The 16,299-nt window shown below is 40.7% G+C and overlaps 1 protein-coding gene across 2 annotated transcripts in view; it reads left to right on the forward strand.

Annotated features, from left to right (window-relative positions):
• The first annotated feature begins 3,908 nt into the window (after positions 1-3,908).
• The window catches only part of LOC306779452 (vascular endothelial zinc finger 1-like), a 34,103-nt gene continuing 21,712 nt past the window's right edge, over positions 3,909-16,299 (forward strand). For both annotated transcript variants that reach the window (XM_079271378.1, XM_079271377.1), the window contains exon 1: positions 3,909-3,976. In XM_079271378.1, the coding sequence (XP_079127504.1) occupies positions 3,944-3,976 (33 nt within the window). In that variant the 5' untranslated portion in view covers positions 3,909-3,943. The remainder of the gene's footprint in view (positions 3,977-16,299) is intronic.

Here is a 16,299-nt window from a genome sequence, read left to right on the forward strand (position 1 = left end):
CTCTCTGTGATCCATCTTTCCCTCTCAGCCTCATAACAGTCAGACTGTGTGAAGTCTCCCCAGGTCTTCTCTGTCACTGGGTCCTGGTCCTTGTACAGGGAGAAGAGTCTGGGGGGCAGTAGATGTTCTTCCCTGACACCGCGGGGAAGCTGCTGTGCACACGTAGTTTACATACAGAGTGCCTCATGTTAACGCTGACCAGCATTTATAATAACTAGATAACAGCATTATATATCACACAGACAGACAGAGATAATAGATAGATAGAAGGATAATAGACAGACAGAGAGACAGGAAAACAAAGTGTTCAGTGCTCCCCTTTCATAGCACTTGAAACACTAAGAGACATATAATGTAGTATTTACCCATTTAAAATGCACACAGTTGATGGTGAAATAGAACGTTACATACATACAGCAAATAAACACAACGTCACATATGTAGCCTACATGTGCTAACGTTACGTTAGCTAACAACAAACAGAGCTACAACATGACAAGCTATGGAAGCCCGTTTCCGCAACTGTGAGGAAAAAATAAAGGTCCTGTTATCTCGAAATTTCGACTTAGTAAATCGAAATTATGAGATAGTACGTCGAAATTTCGAGATACTACCGTAACTTCGATGACATTACGGTGCTTTTATTCTGAAATTGTATTTGACGTTGCGAACTGTTTCCGCTTCCGGTTGCGGTCGAATCAGATCGTCATTGACAATGTAGTCATAGAACTGTAACTCTGAACCTATGTGGCGTAACTGTTCCGTTTGTAGTTGTAGTTAATGCTATTTTACTGCATTTACTGTCAGTAAGTGTTTGTCATGTAATTAGCCGTTGAAATAATAGCCCAAAGTTGAGCTAAGTGGCTAACCTGGCTAGCGAGCCTGTATTCCTGTGAATGTATGTGTGTTTTATATAGGATGTATGTATGGTGATATCCTCCAATAACCTTCCTTGTAATGCATGCCCACAGAATGGATGACCTAAATTAAGTGTCTTCCTGAGACAGAGAAATGTTCCTGAGGAAACAATAGAGACCCTGGAGCATGAGAAGTATGAATGAAACAGCGTGCACGTCTGCATGCCCTGCACTGTCCATAGTGCTGTCCATGGTGCTGATAGACCCCTAACTATGAGACAATACGCATAAAACGCAAATTATTGTCTAATAATTGTTGGAATGCTGTTAACCATTCCAACTATTGTCATCCTGTTTCTTTATTGTTGGAATGCTGTTAAGCATTCCAACAATAAAGAAACAGGATGACAATAGTTGGAATGCTGTTAAGCATTCCAACTATTGTTATCCTGTCTCTTTATTCAACTTCTTCTATTTCTTCCGTGCCCCTCTTCTCCTCCTTCATTTTTTAAGCTACAGAAACCGTTCAACTATTAAAATGTTCAGCTCTTTCACCAGAGGGGTGCTATGACTTTTCATATTTCTAACCTTTAAACTTTTTGAATGATTAAGCTTTTTATTTTCAATAGGATCTCTATGGAGAATATTTTCAAATGGCTTCAGGCACACAGGTGTTCGCGATTGAGCCAATTAGTGATGTTGATAAACACATAGACTCACAGACACACGCACACATACACTCCTCTCTCTCTGTGTCTCTCTCAGTCATTCAGGTCTTAGGGATCTTTAGAGGTCTTCCCCCCCCCTCCTCCCCCCCCCCACACACACACACCCCCATTTTAAAATAAAAGCCGCACACACATGATTTGTTGCAGCTGTTACGTGTTGCAGCTCGGCCAATCAGATATGAGTATTCTGATAAGTTTCCTGATTCGAGTGACATTTACACACACCGCGACACAAGAGGGAGAGATGAGGAAAGACATGGCAGAGCAGCACACTAGTCATGTAAGCTGTAAAAGATAAAACATTGGACAATCTCCAAATGAGAAAGTTTGCCAGAGATATCAGAGCCTCTCTCTCTCTCACTAATTCTTTTCTCTCTCTCACTCTCTAATTCTTTCTTCTCTCTCTCTCACTAATTCTTTCTTCTCTCTCTCTCTCACTCTCTAATTCTTTCTTCTCTCTCTCACTAATTCTTTCTTCTCTCTGTCTGTGTCTCTCATTCAGGTCTTAGAGACTTTTAGAGGACCCCCCCCCCCCCACACACGCACACACACACACACACCCCATTTCAAAATAAAAGCCCCAAAGAGTGAATTCTAATTGAAATGCTTGTGATGAAGCCAGGCATTTAATAACCTCTGTTTATGTGTGTCAGACATTATGATTATGTCTCCTCTCCCCCACCCAGCACCACCCTTTCAAAATAAAAGCCCCATGGATTAACTGTATTTAAACAAGCTCAAAATTAGGCTTTTTTGTTAAAAAAATGAATGCTCTTACTAATACTGTGACAACTACTACTACTGCTAATATTTCTAGTATTACCACTACTACTACAACTTTTGCTGTTGCTACTATTACTACTACTGCTACTGCTATTACTGCTACCATAAATATTATTACTACCACTAGTGCTATTACTACCACTACCACTACTATTATTACTGATACCACAACTGCTAATACTGCTATTCCTGCTACTACCAGTACTAATAACCAGTACTAATACTACTACAGCTATTAGTATGACTGCTGATACTACTACTTCTACTACTTCTTCTAATTACAAATATTTCGACGACAACTTCTACTACGACTGCTACTACAAATATCACTACTGCTACAACTAGTACTTATTCAAATGCTACTCATACTTATACTGTGAATAATACTTCTACTACTACTACAACAAATATCACTACTGCTGGAACTCTTTTAAGCTACAGAAACCGTTCGAATATCAAAATGTTCAGCTCTTTCAGGAGAGGGGTGATATAACTTCATATTTGTAATCCTTCAACTTTTTGAATTATTCAGCTTTTTGCAATTCTTTTTAAATTGGATATCTATTTTCAGCAATGTTTTTGAGATTCGTTTCAGCTTTCAGCATTCCAATGCATTTTCAGCAGGAAATGCATTTTCTAGTTTGTAATAATCTCCCAAATTATTGTCTTTAACCTCTAGTGGTTACATCGTGTAATGTTCATGATTCATTAAATGGTGTAACACTGCTGCCCTCTAGTGGTTAAATCGTGTAATGTTCATGATTCATTAAATGGTGTAACACTGCTGCCCTCTAGTGGTTAAATCGTGTAATGTTCATGATTCATTAAATGGTGTAACACTGCTGCCCTCTAGTGGTTAAATCGTGTAATGTTCATGATTCATTAAATGGTGTAACACTGCTGCCCTCTAGTGGTTAAATCGTGTAATGTTCATGATTCATTAAATGGTGTAACACTGCTGCCCTCTAGTGGTTAAATCGTGTAATGTTCATGATTCATGAAGAAATATTCAAACTTAACTTCATAGTTTCACATAAACTAACATGGAAGCTATAGCCTTCTTACCTTTACTTAACCTATATAACTATATTACCTGTACTCATGTTCTTCTATGGGCGTGCCTGCTGTTTGTTCTTTTGTTTGAAGTTGAAACATTTATTTCTTGGGGTTTTACAAATTTTCCACGAAATGGACAGCATACCTATTTAAGTATTTTTTAAGAACAAATTGAGTATTATTTTTAATAAACTCCAACTATATTACAGTCCATACTGCGATTCTTACATTTTTGTTTATGCAATTATTTTATGAGACAATATAATGTATGTTTGATGATTAACGAATGCGTACGTTATTCATTTAATTAATCCGCATTGAAAGAGCATTACGTTTAAATTGTGAAACTGTATTTTTCTCTGACAGTTGTGTCTCATGAAAGGGGTTTGTAATGGAATTGGAAAGATTTGAAAATGCATTGATTGTAACATCCAGACGCCCTGGGCTTTACAGGAAGTTGTAGCTGCTTTGTTGTAGATCCCTTGTAGGTTTCCTGCAGATTTTAGCCTAAGTGTTGCAATGGAACCGAGCTGGAGTACGTTTTTATTCCAAGTAAGTAGCACGATGGCACAGTAGTCTGAGAAACTGCACACTTGTTTTCGAAATGCCGTAAATGTTGTTGCCAGATATTTTCATTTCACTTTTTGAAATGAATTAGTGAGCCAAGCAAAACAAAGGTGTTAGCATTAGCTGCTAGCTAGCCTCGCTGTGTGGGTTGCTGTAGCAAACTGCTAACTAGCTTTATCAAACCCAAGACCTCCGGCTGTGTCTGATCTACGGATAATCCCCGAGGTCATAGTGGTTTCGGTTAAATGTTCTGGACTCTGTATCACTGCACAGTGCGATGTTTGTCTCTATTCACTCCAAATCAACGTGAAGCTAATGTCTGCTGTTGATGCGCGCGCGTTAGCAAATTAGCTAGTGGGTCGAGCTACTACTGTTGTATTTCGGTTTGCTAAGCTAACTGGCTAACCCGGGTACTTTTCTTGTCTGTCTTACAGCAATCGTCGCCTCAAAGGCAGTGACTTATTGTGAGTCCCAAACTTAATTATGAAGATTGAGTAAGGTAACTGCAGGGTTTTTAATGGCGTTAACATTACACCATAATGTCTCACCCGTCTGTTAACTAGATATTTGCTAACGCTAACACTGTGAATGTGAGGGTTCCTAGCACGCGGACAGCAGCGACTATAAACTACACTAAAGACTGCAAACTTTTGGCTACAGTTTGCAAACAAGAATGCAAATTACGTTAACGTTTAAGTCACCATTGACCCGACACTTCTTTACGCCAGCCACCATGTGAACTTAAACGTTTGATAGGAGGGCCTTTTGTTTTTAACATTGTTTAGGATGTGCAACTTGTCTTAAGAACGTTTCTAAATCGTGGGAAGTCACTCATTTGATCGACACACATCCTGTAAACCAAGTACGTTATCTTAGATGTTGCATTCATGGCTTTGCGTTACGATTGGTGTGCAAGGAACGAAACACTGTAAAGTGTGCAAGGAGCGGAGGCTTTATGATAATATAGAGCTGCTAAGTAGTGAACGTAATATATGAAACTGTAGGTGGAGGTTATGAGACCTACTCGAATATTTACGTATTCGGTAAGTAAGTCATTCTTTTAGTTTTCATTTGTGTTAATACAGTTTTTAGTTATTGAAGTGCTGCTCCTGACGTTCAGTAACGCGTTAGCTGCGCTGCATGTTGACAATATAGTATAACTTATTACATCTATTGCATAGCCGAGGCCTTAGTGCAGTACAAGATTATCTATCACAAACTGACTGGGAAACGTATCTGCAATCTTGATTTATTTTTTTTGGCAAATACTGTCAAATCTTAACACAATTTTACTTCCAGATATTTGATATTGTAATTACAGCATGTAGCAATTGTGTGTTGCAGTTCCCTGGATGTCATACACATCTTAGTGCTAAGAATTGTGTTGTGAGATCCGAGTTCTAGCATGGTTTACAATGCGTCATTGCTGCAGTGGGAAAGAAAACATTGCACCAGAGCCAATGAGCATCAACATAGTTTCAGTATCTAGTGTATTAATCCATATAACATCTAGCCTCACCTCACTGGTAGCATTTTGTACTCAATCTTGCAGCGTTGACGGGCACTATTACTATTGACATTATTAGGAATAACAGGCTGATGTTTTTTTAATACAGATATCTTCTGCTTTTGTTTGGATATGCATTTAACAGGTTAAATTACAATTGGTGAGATTTTTCTAAGCCTGATCACATCTAAAGTTAAATGTCATAAGTAAGGTGAGACTTTTATTTTGAGGAAACAGTGATTCATTTGCCTTGTACAAATACCAAAATATGATGGCCTTAAATATGTTGTCTTAATCTTAAGGATTCGACTGTCTCACTGTTGTCACAACTATCTTGGTTATTCTTAAATGCTGATGGCTTGTTTGACCTTTTAAAGTCAATGCAATACATCACTTGCTGACATAATACACAAATGTGACAGCAAGTCAACAGAAATGTTATTAACCTGGTTTCTACTTGTAAGTACTAACTTATGTTTCGTGTCCTGTCTAGTGTTGGAAATGATCCACTGGCCATTCCCTATTCTATCAAAAATAGGACTGTTGATATCGATTACACCCCATTCCCAAAGTATTTTTCCAGTAACTATCTGAAATTGAAAAAAGTGTGCGGGACACTGGTTTACATAGACACTCTCAGTGGTTAATATCAGGACGCTTCAGTTGCCATGGTATTTGTGATACTTGTATAAGAACGCTAACCATGTGCTGCTAACTTGCTCCACTGCTAAAGAGGTACGGCTGGTACTGGTTACTGTTTGTGATCAGGACAGTTTGGTTTAATGGCAGACGAGGCCAGAATACCTGGCGGTAGTGTGTAAGAGACAAGGAGACTATTTAGAGGTTTACTATGAAAGGTCCACTTGGTTCACCTCATGTGATGAAGCATATAATGAGGCAGCATTGTAATGAACTTGTTATTGTTCTCTAAGCATTGTAATGATTTTGGCGGTCTGAAGGGGTTGGACTTCCTGTCATGCTGCACTCTGAGGAAGGCCCAGAATATGGCAGTTTAATTCCTGCCATATTCTAAGATACTTCAGTAGAGTTGTGATTATTTCTGTTTTGTGCCCTTTTTATATTTATAACAAACATATTTGGCAGCACAGTAATAGCCAAGCTATAGACAAAATTAATCTCTTGGAACAAGAAATCTAAAGCAAATTGAATTTAGTGTTTAGTAATAAGTGGCATCATCTGAGATTTGTATGGAGATGATTAAAAGGCAGTATAATACGGCATCACTCATTTACAGACATGGTAGCATTCTATTAAATGGGACTCTGTCATGGTAAAACCATACCCTGCCTTCATTGTGGAAAAAACAAACAATGGCTTCATTTGTACTATTTCTTGTTCATTTTCATCCCCTCACTTTTTCAGTACATTTTATCGTGGAAGGGACCTCATCCTTCAAAACTGATTTGTATCAAAATCATCAGAGCAGCGTGATAGAACAGCAGGCTGTTCTTGCTGAGAAAGAGAGGGAGCATTTGGCTGTCTTTGACTTGCATACACATATGGTAGGAAAAATGCTAATTGCAGTAATGATTGTAGTCTGAGTGCTGCTACAGTGTGGCGAGTCGACACCCTGTGACGGCCCCCCAGCTAAAACACATAGCGTGGCCGCCTTCACTAAGTAGGGACAGGGCCGGCAGCAGCTCCCCCCCAAAATAGTGCATCAGTGCTTGGATATGTGTCATTCATAAAAGAACACAGTGGGGTAAAAAGCAGCACTCGGGATCCTGGCTCCCTCAGACCACAACCCCCCCTCCTGGCTGACCGAGTTGGGATGCTTGGCTGAACCTGAAAAGCCTTGGGTGAGGTCTTTAACCCGGCCCGATAGATAGATAGATAGATAGATAGATGGATGGATAGATATGTACTTTATTTATCCCCAGGGGGAAATTTGTATGTTACAGCAACAAGACACCAAGTAGCAGAGTAACCAAAAATGGTGATGATAGAAAAGAACAAGGCGGTCTCAATCACCACATCTCTGGGTTGACCTGTTGTAAAGTTGGTGGTTACAATGTGAGTCTCTGCTTTCTCCTTGGCCAAAATATTCATACAAGCCCCCACCTTCTGTTCGTCCTATCCCATTGGGGATCTGCCATGACCAATTGAACAATGCCTGCCAGCAGCTGCAGACTTAAGATGTCCTCCCGACACGTTTTTTCTGCTCTTGGGTTAGGTTTTCTGTGGCTGTCATTGCTCTATATTACTTCAATTACTGATTGTACATACTAATTTCCCCCTGGGGATGAATACAGCTCCTATCTATCTATCTATCTATCTATTGTCTCCATCATTTGTTGTTTTGGCTTTTCAAACTTTCAGATGCACAATTTTCTAATTTGATGTATCCTTCTGCAGAACACTTGCTCCACCAGCATTCACCAAACCAATTTAGTTTAGTTTGGAATTAATCTACAAGGATGAAAGCACGCTGAATCCAATGCTGAACTGCTTCCTATGGGTTGAGACTTAAGATAGAATACTCTAACCATGTTTAATGCTTAGAATCTGCTAATGTACTGTGTTTTTAAAAATGTTGTATGATGTAATGAGTTACTGCTGTATTAGGTACACCTGTAGACATGGGCCGATATGAAAATTTAAAGTCTCAATTTTTCTGGCCAAAATAATTGCGATTCCCAATATTTTGCCACTAATCATCAAATAATGGTTAAAACTCAAAATAGCACTAAAACATAATTGAAATCCCCATACCTTACATTTGGATTAGAAACAAATATCACAGAGTAAAAAAACAGATGCATAAATGAGGTAATCATAAGGTCAGGTCCCCCTGCATAGATAATGGGTAAATGAAAAAATTTTGTGAGCTTATGCTTTCTTTTAGGGTAATTCCTGCATTTATAAAAAATCGGACTATTTTTCCACTTATGTAGTGCCAGACAGCTTTTTCAAGTCACCCGTGACGATATTCATGATTATACCAAAAATGGAAATTTCCCATGATCAACGTATTGAGTGTTTTTAATCCTTTATCGTCCCATTCAATTAGAATTGACCTCCGACAAACCCTACATTGCCAAAGCTGTTTTTAGCTTTTTTTTTAACGTATGTGCCAGTTTGGATTTATTAGCATATTTATGACCAAACGATGACCCTTTCCCCTGAGAATGTATCCCATCAGGGTTTGACTTCAGGCTTTTTTTATCGGCAAGTCGCTGCCAAACTTACCTTTGAAATAGAAAAATGTATGCCCTTTAAAAAAAAAATGAATGCAATCAAGTATAACATTTTGAACTTTTGACAGTCTACACCAGGGGTATTCAATTGAAATTCCAAAAGGTCCAAATTGAGAGTCTCCTCGGGCAAAGGTTCGGAACATTACAATAATATCTAACTTGCGCTATTTAGTGCTATATCCATCCATCCATCCATCCAGCCATCCATCTATCCAGATCCAGTAGTCTGGAGTACCGTACTTTTCGGACTATAAGCCACTACTTTTTACCCCACGCTTTGAGGCATCTGCTTATAGTCCGGTGCGATTTATAGACGGATTTTTCCTAGCTTTTCTCCGCCACAACAACAACCGCAACTTCCGGTTCCGGTCTAACACATTTACTAGCTCCCGACACAGAACAGTTGCTACCAGCAACCCCTCTGCTACCAGCTGTTACTGACAGGGTCGCTACAATATGGATGAAGTACCTTTGACCTACCTCTCACTAGGACTGTTAACACTAGGACTGCTTTTAACAGTACATGTCCGACTCGCTAGCTTCTAAGCTAATTTTAACATTACCGCCAATGGGGAAATGCTAACCGCGATGAGCATTAGCGAATATATAATATATCTTTGTACATCTTTTCATGCAGACATACTTGCATTACAGACTACGGTCTCTCACGGCTACCAAACGAAAAGCAATGAGGCAATAACTGTTGTTGCTCATAGCTCTGAATAGCTGTTGTGCTAGCAGCAACTGGCCAAGCCAGTTAGCTGTAAATGCTATTCAGAGCTATGAGCAACGTAGACACGCTGCTCAAGTCTGCCAGTGGATCCTAACAGCGCGGAGCAGTGTGAAAGAATCCACCATCACCAACGGGTTCCGAAAGGCTGGACTGCTGCGAGATGAGGACAGCGCATGCTCAAGGACTGATTTGCCTCGGGAGCAAAGTGACACTGAGGGTGCAGACGAAAGACTGACTGTTTAATTCCGACACTGAAGAAGAGGACTTCAATGGTTTTAGTGCACAGGAGGACGATGTCGACAGCGATCAATAGCGATCCTGTGTCGATCCAGCCACTTTCCGGCTCGGATCAGAGGGATTACCGGTACCGTAAGCCACTTCCCGGCTTGGACCTGTGCGGAGCGCGTGGGGACTCCTAGTTGACTTATTACCGTTTTTTCCAGTTCTATACAGTTCTACAAAACTTGTTCAAGAGTTTTTTGTGTGCGTGTTTTTGATTGAGAGAAATAAATCAACTTGGTTTGCAATATAACTCTGCTGTCCTGAGTCTGCATTTGGGTCCTTGAACACACCACATCATGAACCGGTAGGTATGCCTGTATGAAGCATGAAAAGATATACGGTACAAAGGTGGATACAAAGATATATTATATTCTCTAATGCTAATCGCTAATGCTAATCGCGGGTAGCATTTGGGCTTATAGTCCGATGTGGCTTATATAAGTAAATATTCAGTTTTCTTCTCAAAATTAGAGGGTGGGGCCTATATACCGGTGCGACTTATGGTCCGGAAAGTACGGCATTTATAATCCATCCAGTTCAATTTGAAAACTGACAATAATAATTGTTAAAATATAATTGATGTGTACTTTCTTTCTTTGGTTTGACAGTTGTTGACTACAGAGACGTTGTTACTGAAACTAGGCTTCTTGAATAAATATATATATATATATTAGTGCTGGGCAAGTTGATGCGATAATAACGCGTTAACGGCAACAATTATTTTATCGCGCGTGAACGCATTTTTAAAATATTATTATTTTGAAAGTCCGTTGCTCACTGGCAGCGGTGGAGGAAGTCTTCGTGAGACTACGTTGATGCAGCATGTGGGAGAAGTATAGATAAACTGAAGCAATACAAGCTGAGAAATGCCACAGCGAAGTGGAAACAAACTTCAGCCGGTTAGTGTTGTGGAAGATGTCGGTCTGATGCTGCGTTCACACCGGTCGCGTTGATTTTTTGACGCACTGCAAAAAAGCGTCCGACGCACTGCAAAAAAGCGTCCAACGCACTGCACAATCGCGTCCAACGCGCCGCCGGTCGTGTTCACACCAGACGCCGCAAAATCTCGTAGCTCCGGAGAGGGGGCGTGGTTTATCGTCCTGGAAGCCTTTCACCTGGCCGCCATTTCACCTGGCCGCCATTTCTTTCCGCTGTCAACCGTGAAAGGAATAAGGACAATTGCTGCTTTGTACGTGTTGTGGAAGTCCCTCAAACATCGGAATGCCAAACGCCGTCATGTCTGGTTCATAATATTGTTCAGAGGAGCTCCGTGGATTGTATCGAGCTGTATTCACTGTGTCTAGCAAGCCACCGGTCGCTGTTTACTACAGCTGTAGGAACACAAAATAAACTGATTTGGCTGTGATTCAACGGCAATAAACCGACAAAAAGGGACTCCGAAATAACTACATAATGATGCAGATTTGTACTTGTCTTCTCCGACAAAAAGGGACTCCGAAATAACTACGTAATGATGCCGCCGATTTGTAGGTTACTTGTCTTCTCAATGGAGCTCTGATGGATCGGTGCTAGGCTATGCTAACATCGTAGCAGCTCCACCAGCACTCAATAACGTCACGTAGACGTAAATACGGCAGCGTCTATTCATTGTTTGTATCGTATGGTTTACACACACACATGTATACACATAGTTTGGTCCGGTCTCTGTTGATATGAGGTATCGTAGAGCTCTGGGTGAACACAGACGGCTACAGGATTTATTTCCTGATTCAACAACGGCAGAAAGCCAGTGATGACAGGGGGAGCAACTCAACGCTGATAGGCTATCGCGCCACAGCGTCACGCGATTATGTCGCTGAAGTTGAAAAATTGCAACTCGCGCGTTGGCGATTTTGCGGCGTCCAACGCGTCCACCGCACTGCAATAACGCGTCCGCCCGCCATTGCAAAATCGCGGCGCGCCAGTCTCATCGCGTCTGTGCATAGACTTTGTATGTAATCTCGACGCGCGTCAAAAAATCAACGCGACCGGTGTGAACGCAGCATGAGGAACGTTCTCAAGGTGCGTTTGGTGTGAACGCACCTTTAGGATCGCAACGAATGACTGCACGTATGAGCCTCAAGACGCACCGTCACAAGAAGAATACACGAGTTGTATGAAAAGGAGAGTACTACAAAAGCGACGACGTTACAACGTGCAGCTGCTGCTCTCACTGGAAACTACCGTACTTCCCGGGCTATAGAGCGCACCGGTATATAGGCCGCAGTAGCCGATTTTTAAAAGAAAAAAATAATAATGTGTACATAGATAAACCGCACCGGTCTATAAGCCGCAGGTGTCCCCGCTGAACAGCAAGATGCTTTTAACAGTACTAAAGTTGTTCTTCTCTGAACATAACATGTCGCTAGCTTCTAAGCAAATTTTAACATTATGGCCAATGGGGAAATGCTAACCGCGATTAGCATTAGCGAATATAATATATATTCGTACATCTTTTCATGCAGACATACTTATAGACTAAGGTCTCTCAAGGCTACCAAACGGAAGAAGTAAAACGAAGCAGCGTGTCTTCTCATTAACATTAACATCATTGTTGAACAGTGAATTCATGTGTTAGGATTCTGATCATATTGGGCTCTTAGGTTTATTTGTCTGTGACTTCATTTCAGATGTGAGTGGGTACGTTTGTTCAAGGGAGTTGTGCTTTGTCTCATAGTGACGCTTCATATCACCGCTTTGAATAATCGTCACGGTCTCTGAACACGTGAGACATACTGGTTTTAAACGAATTAACCTATAAGAGTCTGTTCATTCTTGGTGAAAGACTGGTCCCTCTGGCCACTTTTCTCTTTTTGGAGAACGTCCGGTGGAATAACATCTCCGACTCACGTAATTCTCCTACTCTTTGTTCTCTTTCCCCGTGTCTCCCCTGTGTGTGTATATCTCACTCGGGTCAGGAAACTTGTGCGAATACCCATAAAATACATAAATAAATGTTCTTCTCTCATTTCAAGTAAAATAAGAGCTGGATTAAAGAACAACGGACATAGCAGAAAGCTTTTGAAAAATGTGCAACTTAAAATAAAGTAATTCATTTTAGAATAATTGATTTCACTGAATTGTCCTGCAGCTTTAAATTCAGTTCATTCAGGTGTGAAGTGAAAAGGCCACATTATATTTTTCTCATCTTCTAAAAAGAGAAATTAGTGAGCATGGACTTTATTTAAACTACTTGTTTCAGCTCTGTTAACATCATTGTTGAACAGTGAATTCATGTGTTAGGATTCTGATCATATTGGGCTCTTAGGTTTAATGTCTGTGACTTAATTTCAGATGTGAGTGGATGCGTTTACTCCATATGAGACATATTGTTTTTAAGCTGCCCGTGGGAAGAATTCTGTCCAGTCTTGGTTAAAGACTCTCGTCTCTATGGCCATATTTCTCTTTAGGAGATCGTCCTGTGATTTGACTTTCACAACTCACATAATTGTCATGCTCTCCTATCTCTTTCCTCGTCTCTCCCACGTGTGTCACGGTGTGTGTACATCTCACTCGAGTCAGGAAACTTGTCAGAATGCCCATATTTGATTGGCTGAGCTGCATCACGTGATGTGATTCACAACGCATTGGTCGGTGTTTTTCCTGCACCGCTGAACAAGTGCCGTAAATGCTGGAAAAGCTGCGCCGGTTAAAATAGAAGCGCTCCGTGAAAATTTAATAATTCTCAATGATCTATCGGTTTTAGGTCCTGGGTCCAGATAAAACGGCGTCTAGGTGACCCCGGTCCGCCAGTTAGTGACCTCTGTATTACTGGTTTAGAGCAGGGGTCTTCAACGTTTTTCAGGCCAAGGACCCCCAAACTGATAGAGAAATGGAGCAGGGACCCCCGACTATATATATTGTATAAAATTGTGTTTTATATTAGACTGGGCCAAGTGCCATTTATAAACATACCTTGTCAGCTGATACCAATGCCAATATCAACATTGTCAGTCAACTGCATGATAATCATGCATACAAGCTATTCAAATTGACGTTTGTATTTTAAACATAAATGTGGAAATGAAAAATGAGTGATGGCCTATTAGTGCCACTGCCATGCATAAAGATACCAGTTATATTTCATACAATACTGAACTATTAAAATAATGGACAGTCATGTTTAGAGAAAAAAAAAAAATTATTATTATTTTTTAATTGTCTAATCAACCAAAAATTTCGCAGATCACCTGCAGTACAGTTGCAGTTGAAGACCTCTGATTTAGAGCATAGACCCCCAAGACTTTTTTTAAGTCTACATGTGATACATCTGCTTACCAAATTTTATACTATGAATATAAATAAATACAAAACACTTTGCTTCAAACTACAGCTTCAAACTTTTTAACGATGAACAATATGTTAACTGTTAACAGTTTATCGTATACTTAAATAAATATCAATAAATACAAAACACACACACTCTGTACACACACTACAGCTTCAAACTTCAGCAATTATTTTGCAGAAATATGAGCATATTTTCCTTCTCTGGCAAAATACGACACGTCTCATGACTTATTTTATTTTACCAGTTGGTGGCGGTAATGCGCCAATTCGTTGTTTGCCAACCGCCAGTACACCAAAAAGGAGGAGAAGAAGAAGCTTTCGCGTGCCTGTGTTGTTGTGCTTATGAGCGGCAGCGCTAAGTACCCCGTTGTAATAATACTATGAGTGAGGAGCGGAGGACCGAGTCCTGCTGCCAGGAAGGAGTCATCAGAGTAGTGTAAAAAAAAGTATTTCAATCGGCTCAAGCATCGAAAGGAGGCACCGAAATCTGCGTTGCGTTTCGGTCCTGTAGATACCGGACGTATAGGAACTGTTGGGGTTTAAAAACCAAAAAGGATGAGAGCCTGCAGGCCGCAGGGACTTTTCTGCTGCAAGCTTCGTAGCGCGCACGCGCATCAGAAAAATGGACTGGATCCGGTTCACAATCAATAACAATATTTAATGTACTACACAAAGTTCACTTTCAAGCTGAATTAACTATCAATAGTAATGTTCTCGAGAACAGAGACCACACGCACGCATCTCACTCACAGGTCTGAATTCAGGTACTGAAAAATGAGAGCGGATGTGGTCTGAGGAATCCTCCTCCAGAAATGTCTTTTATATGCCCCGACAGTTGGAAATGTCCGAAACAGACAACATCTGAATGACCCTCCGTGGCGATTAGTGATTGGCTCCATTTGACTTCTGTCTCCTCCCATTATCGATCTTTTAGCGAAACATCTTGACTCTCCGTCGCGGTCGGATTTGGCTTTTGACCGATCCCCACTGCTCCGCCTCCATTTGCTGCATGTCTCATTCAGAATCCCTGTCTGACCCTCAAACTATTCTTAGTGTTTTAATACCTTTAGTGACTATACTTTTATGATTTAATACATTCAATTAGTTAATATACTGTAACACATAATATCTTCTATAAGTAAGAATATTGTAAACATATTATTATTGTGACACTTCTACTCATCAATAGGGGGGTTATTTAATCGTACTAATGTGTTTAATACTGAAATTCTCCACAGAACCGGTGCCGTATTGGCACCAAGTTTCGGTACCCAACCCTAGTCATTGGTCACCACTCTAAATATGCTTGTAGTGGGGGCCGATGTGTGGCGAACTTTGCAGAACATGGTTTTCTGGTCCGTGTCTGACTTTGGTACGAGCTCTCCTTGGTTTGGCTGGGCTGAGTCTGACAAAGCTTCTGCATGTTGTGCTCTCTCGAAGCAAAACAGCTGTTCTCTCCAGCTTCGCTGCGCTCTAGCTCCCAAATGCAAAGAACGTAAAGAATCGACCAAATTACCTAAATTTAGCTGATGTCACGATAGAACGACATCGAACAAAAACACAACAGACATTTTTATTTCATTTGACAGTATATTGTCATATCGCCCAGCCCTACTGTACAAAACATCAGTTGATATGCTCTCCTCAAAACTTCAAAAAGACTTCATTGCCAGACTCTGCAATTTTACCTCATGAATCATTGTAAAACGTACCTCATTCAAACTCGGAAGGAATCTCATCAAAACTGTGGAAAGACTAACCAAGACTATCACCAAGTCTGCAGAAGCTTGGCATGAGTAGTTTTAATGATGTATTATGAGCTGCTTCGAGCTAGTGTGAGGAAGTTAAACCGGTCGTAATTCCCTCTCCAATATCTATTTCATATTGCTGTGAATATGCAGTGTTTCCCATTATTACCTAGACCAGGGGTGCCCAATATGTCGATCGTGGAGATAGTGCGGGTAGATCGCATGCCATTCAAAAACAATGAGATGTCCGCATGGCATTTGCCACTTGATTTTCTAACACACGGGTCACTACGTATGCGCGGTCAACTGCAAAACTCCGGCGAGCTAATTAGTTAGCCTTCCAATTTATTTCTACTAAAGAAGCTAAAGCTGCAGCGCCATGAATTGGGAAACTTCCAAAACTCTCCAACAGAACTGGAGACTCAGCGGAAGGCGTGTGCGTAACTTGACAGCGCGCGCTACACAGAGCAGATTGACAAGTGTCTGTCAGTTTGACAAACGCTTTCCAGACTTTGCTTTACTCGAGCCAG

The sequence above is a fragment of the Melanostigma gelatinosum genome (assembly GCF_949748355.1).
Source record: "Melanostigma gelatinosum genome assembly, chromosome: 7".
NCBI classification, from domain to species: Eukaryota; Metazoa; Chordata; class Actinopteri; order Perciformes; family Zoarcidae; genus Melanostigma; species Melanostigma gelatinosum.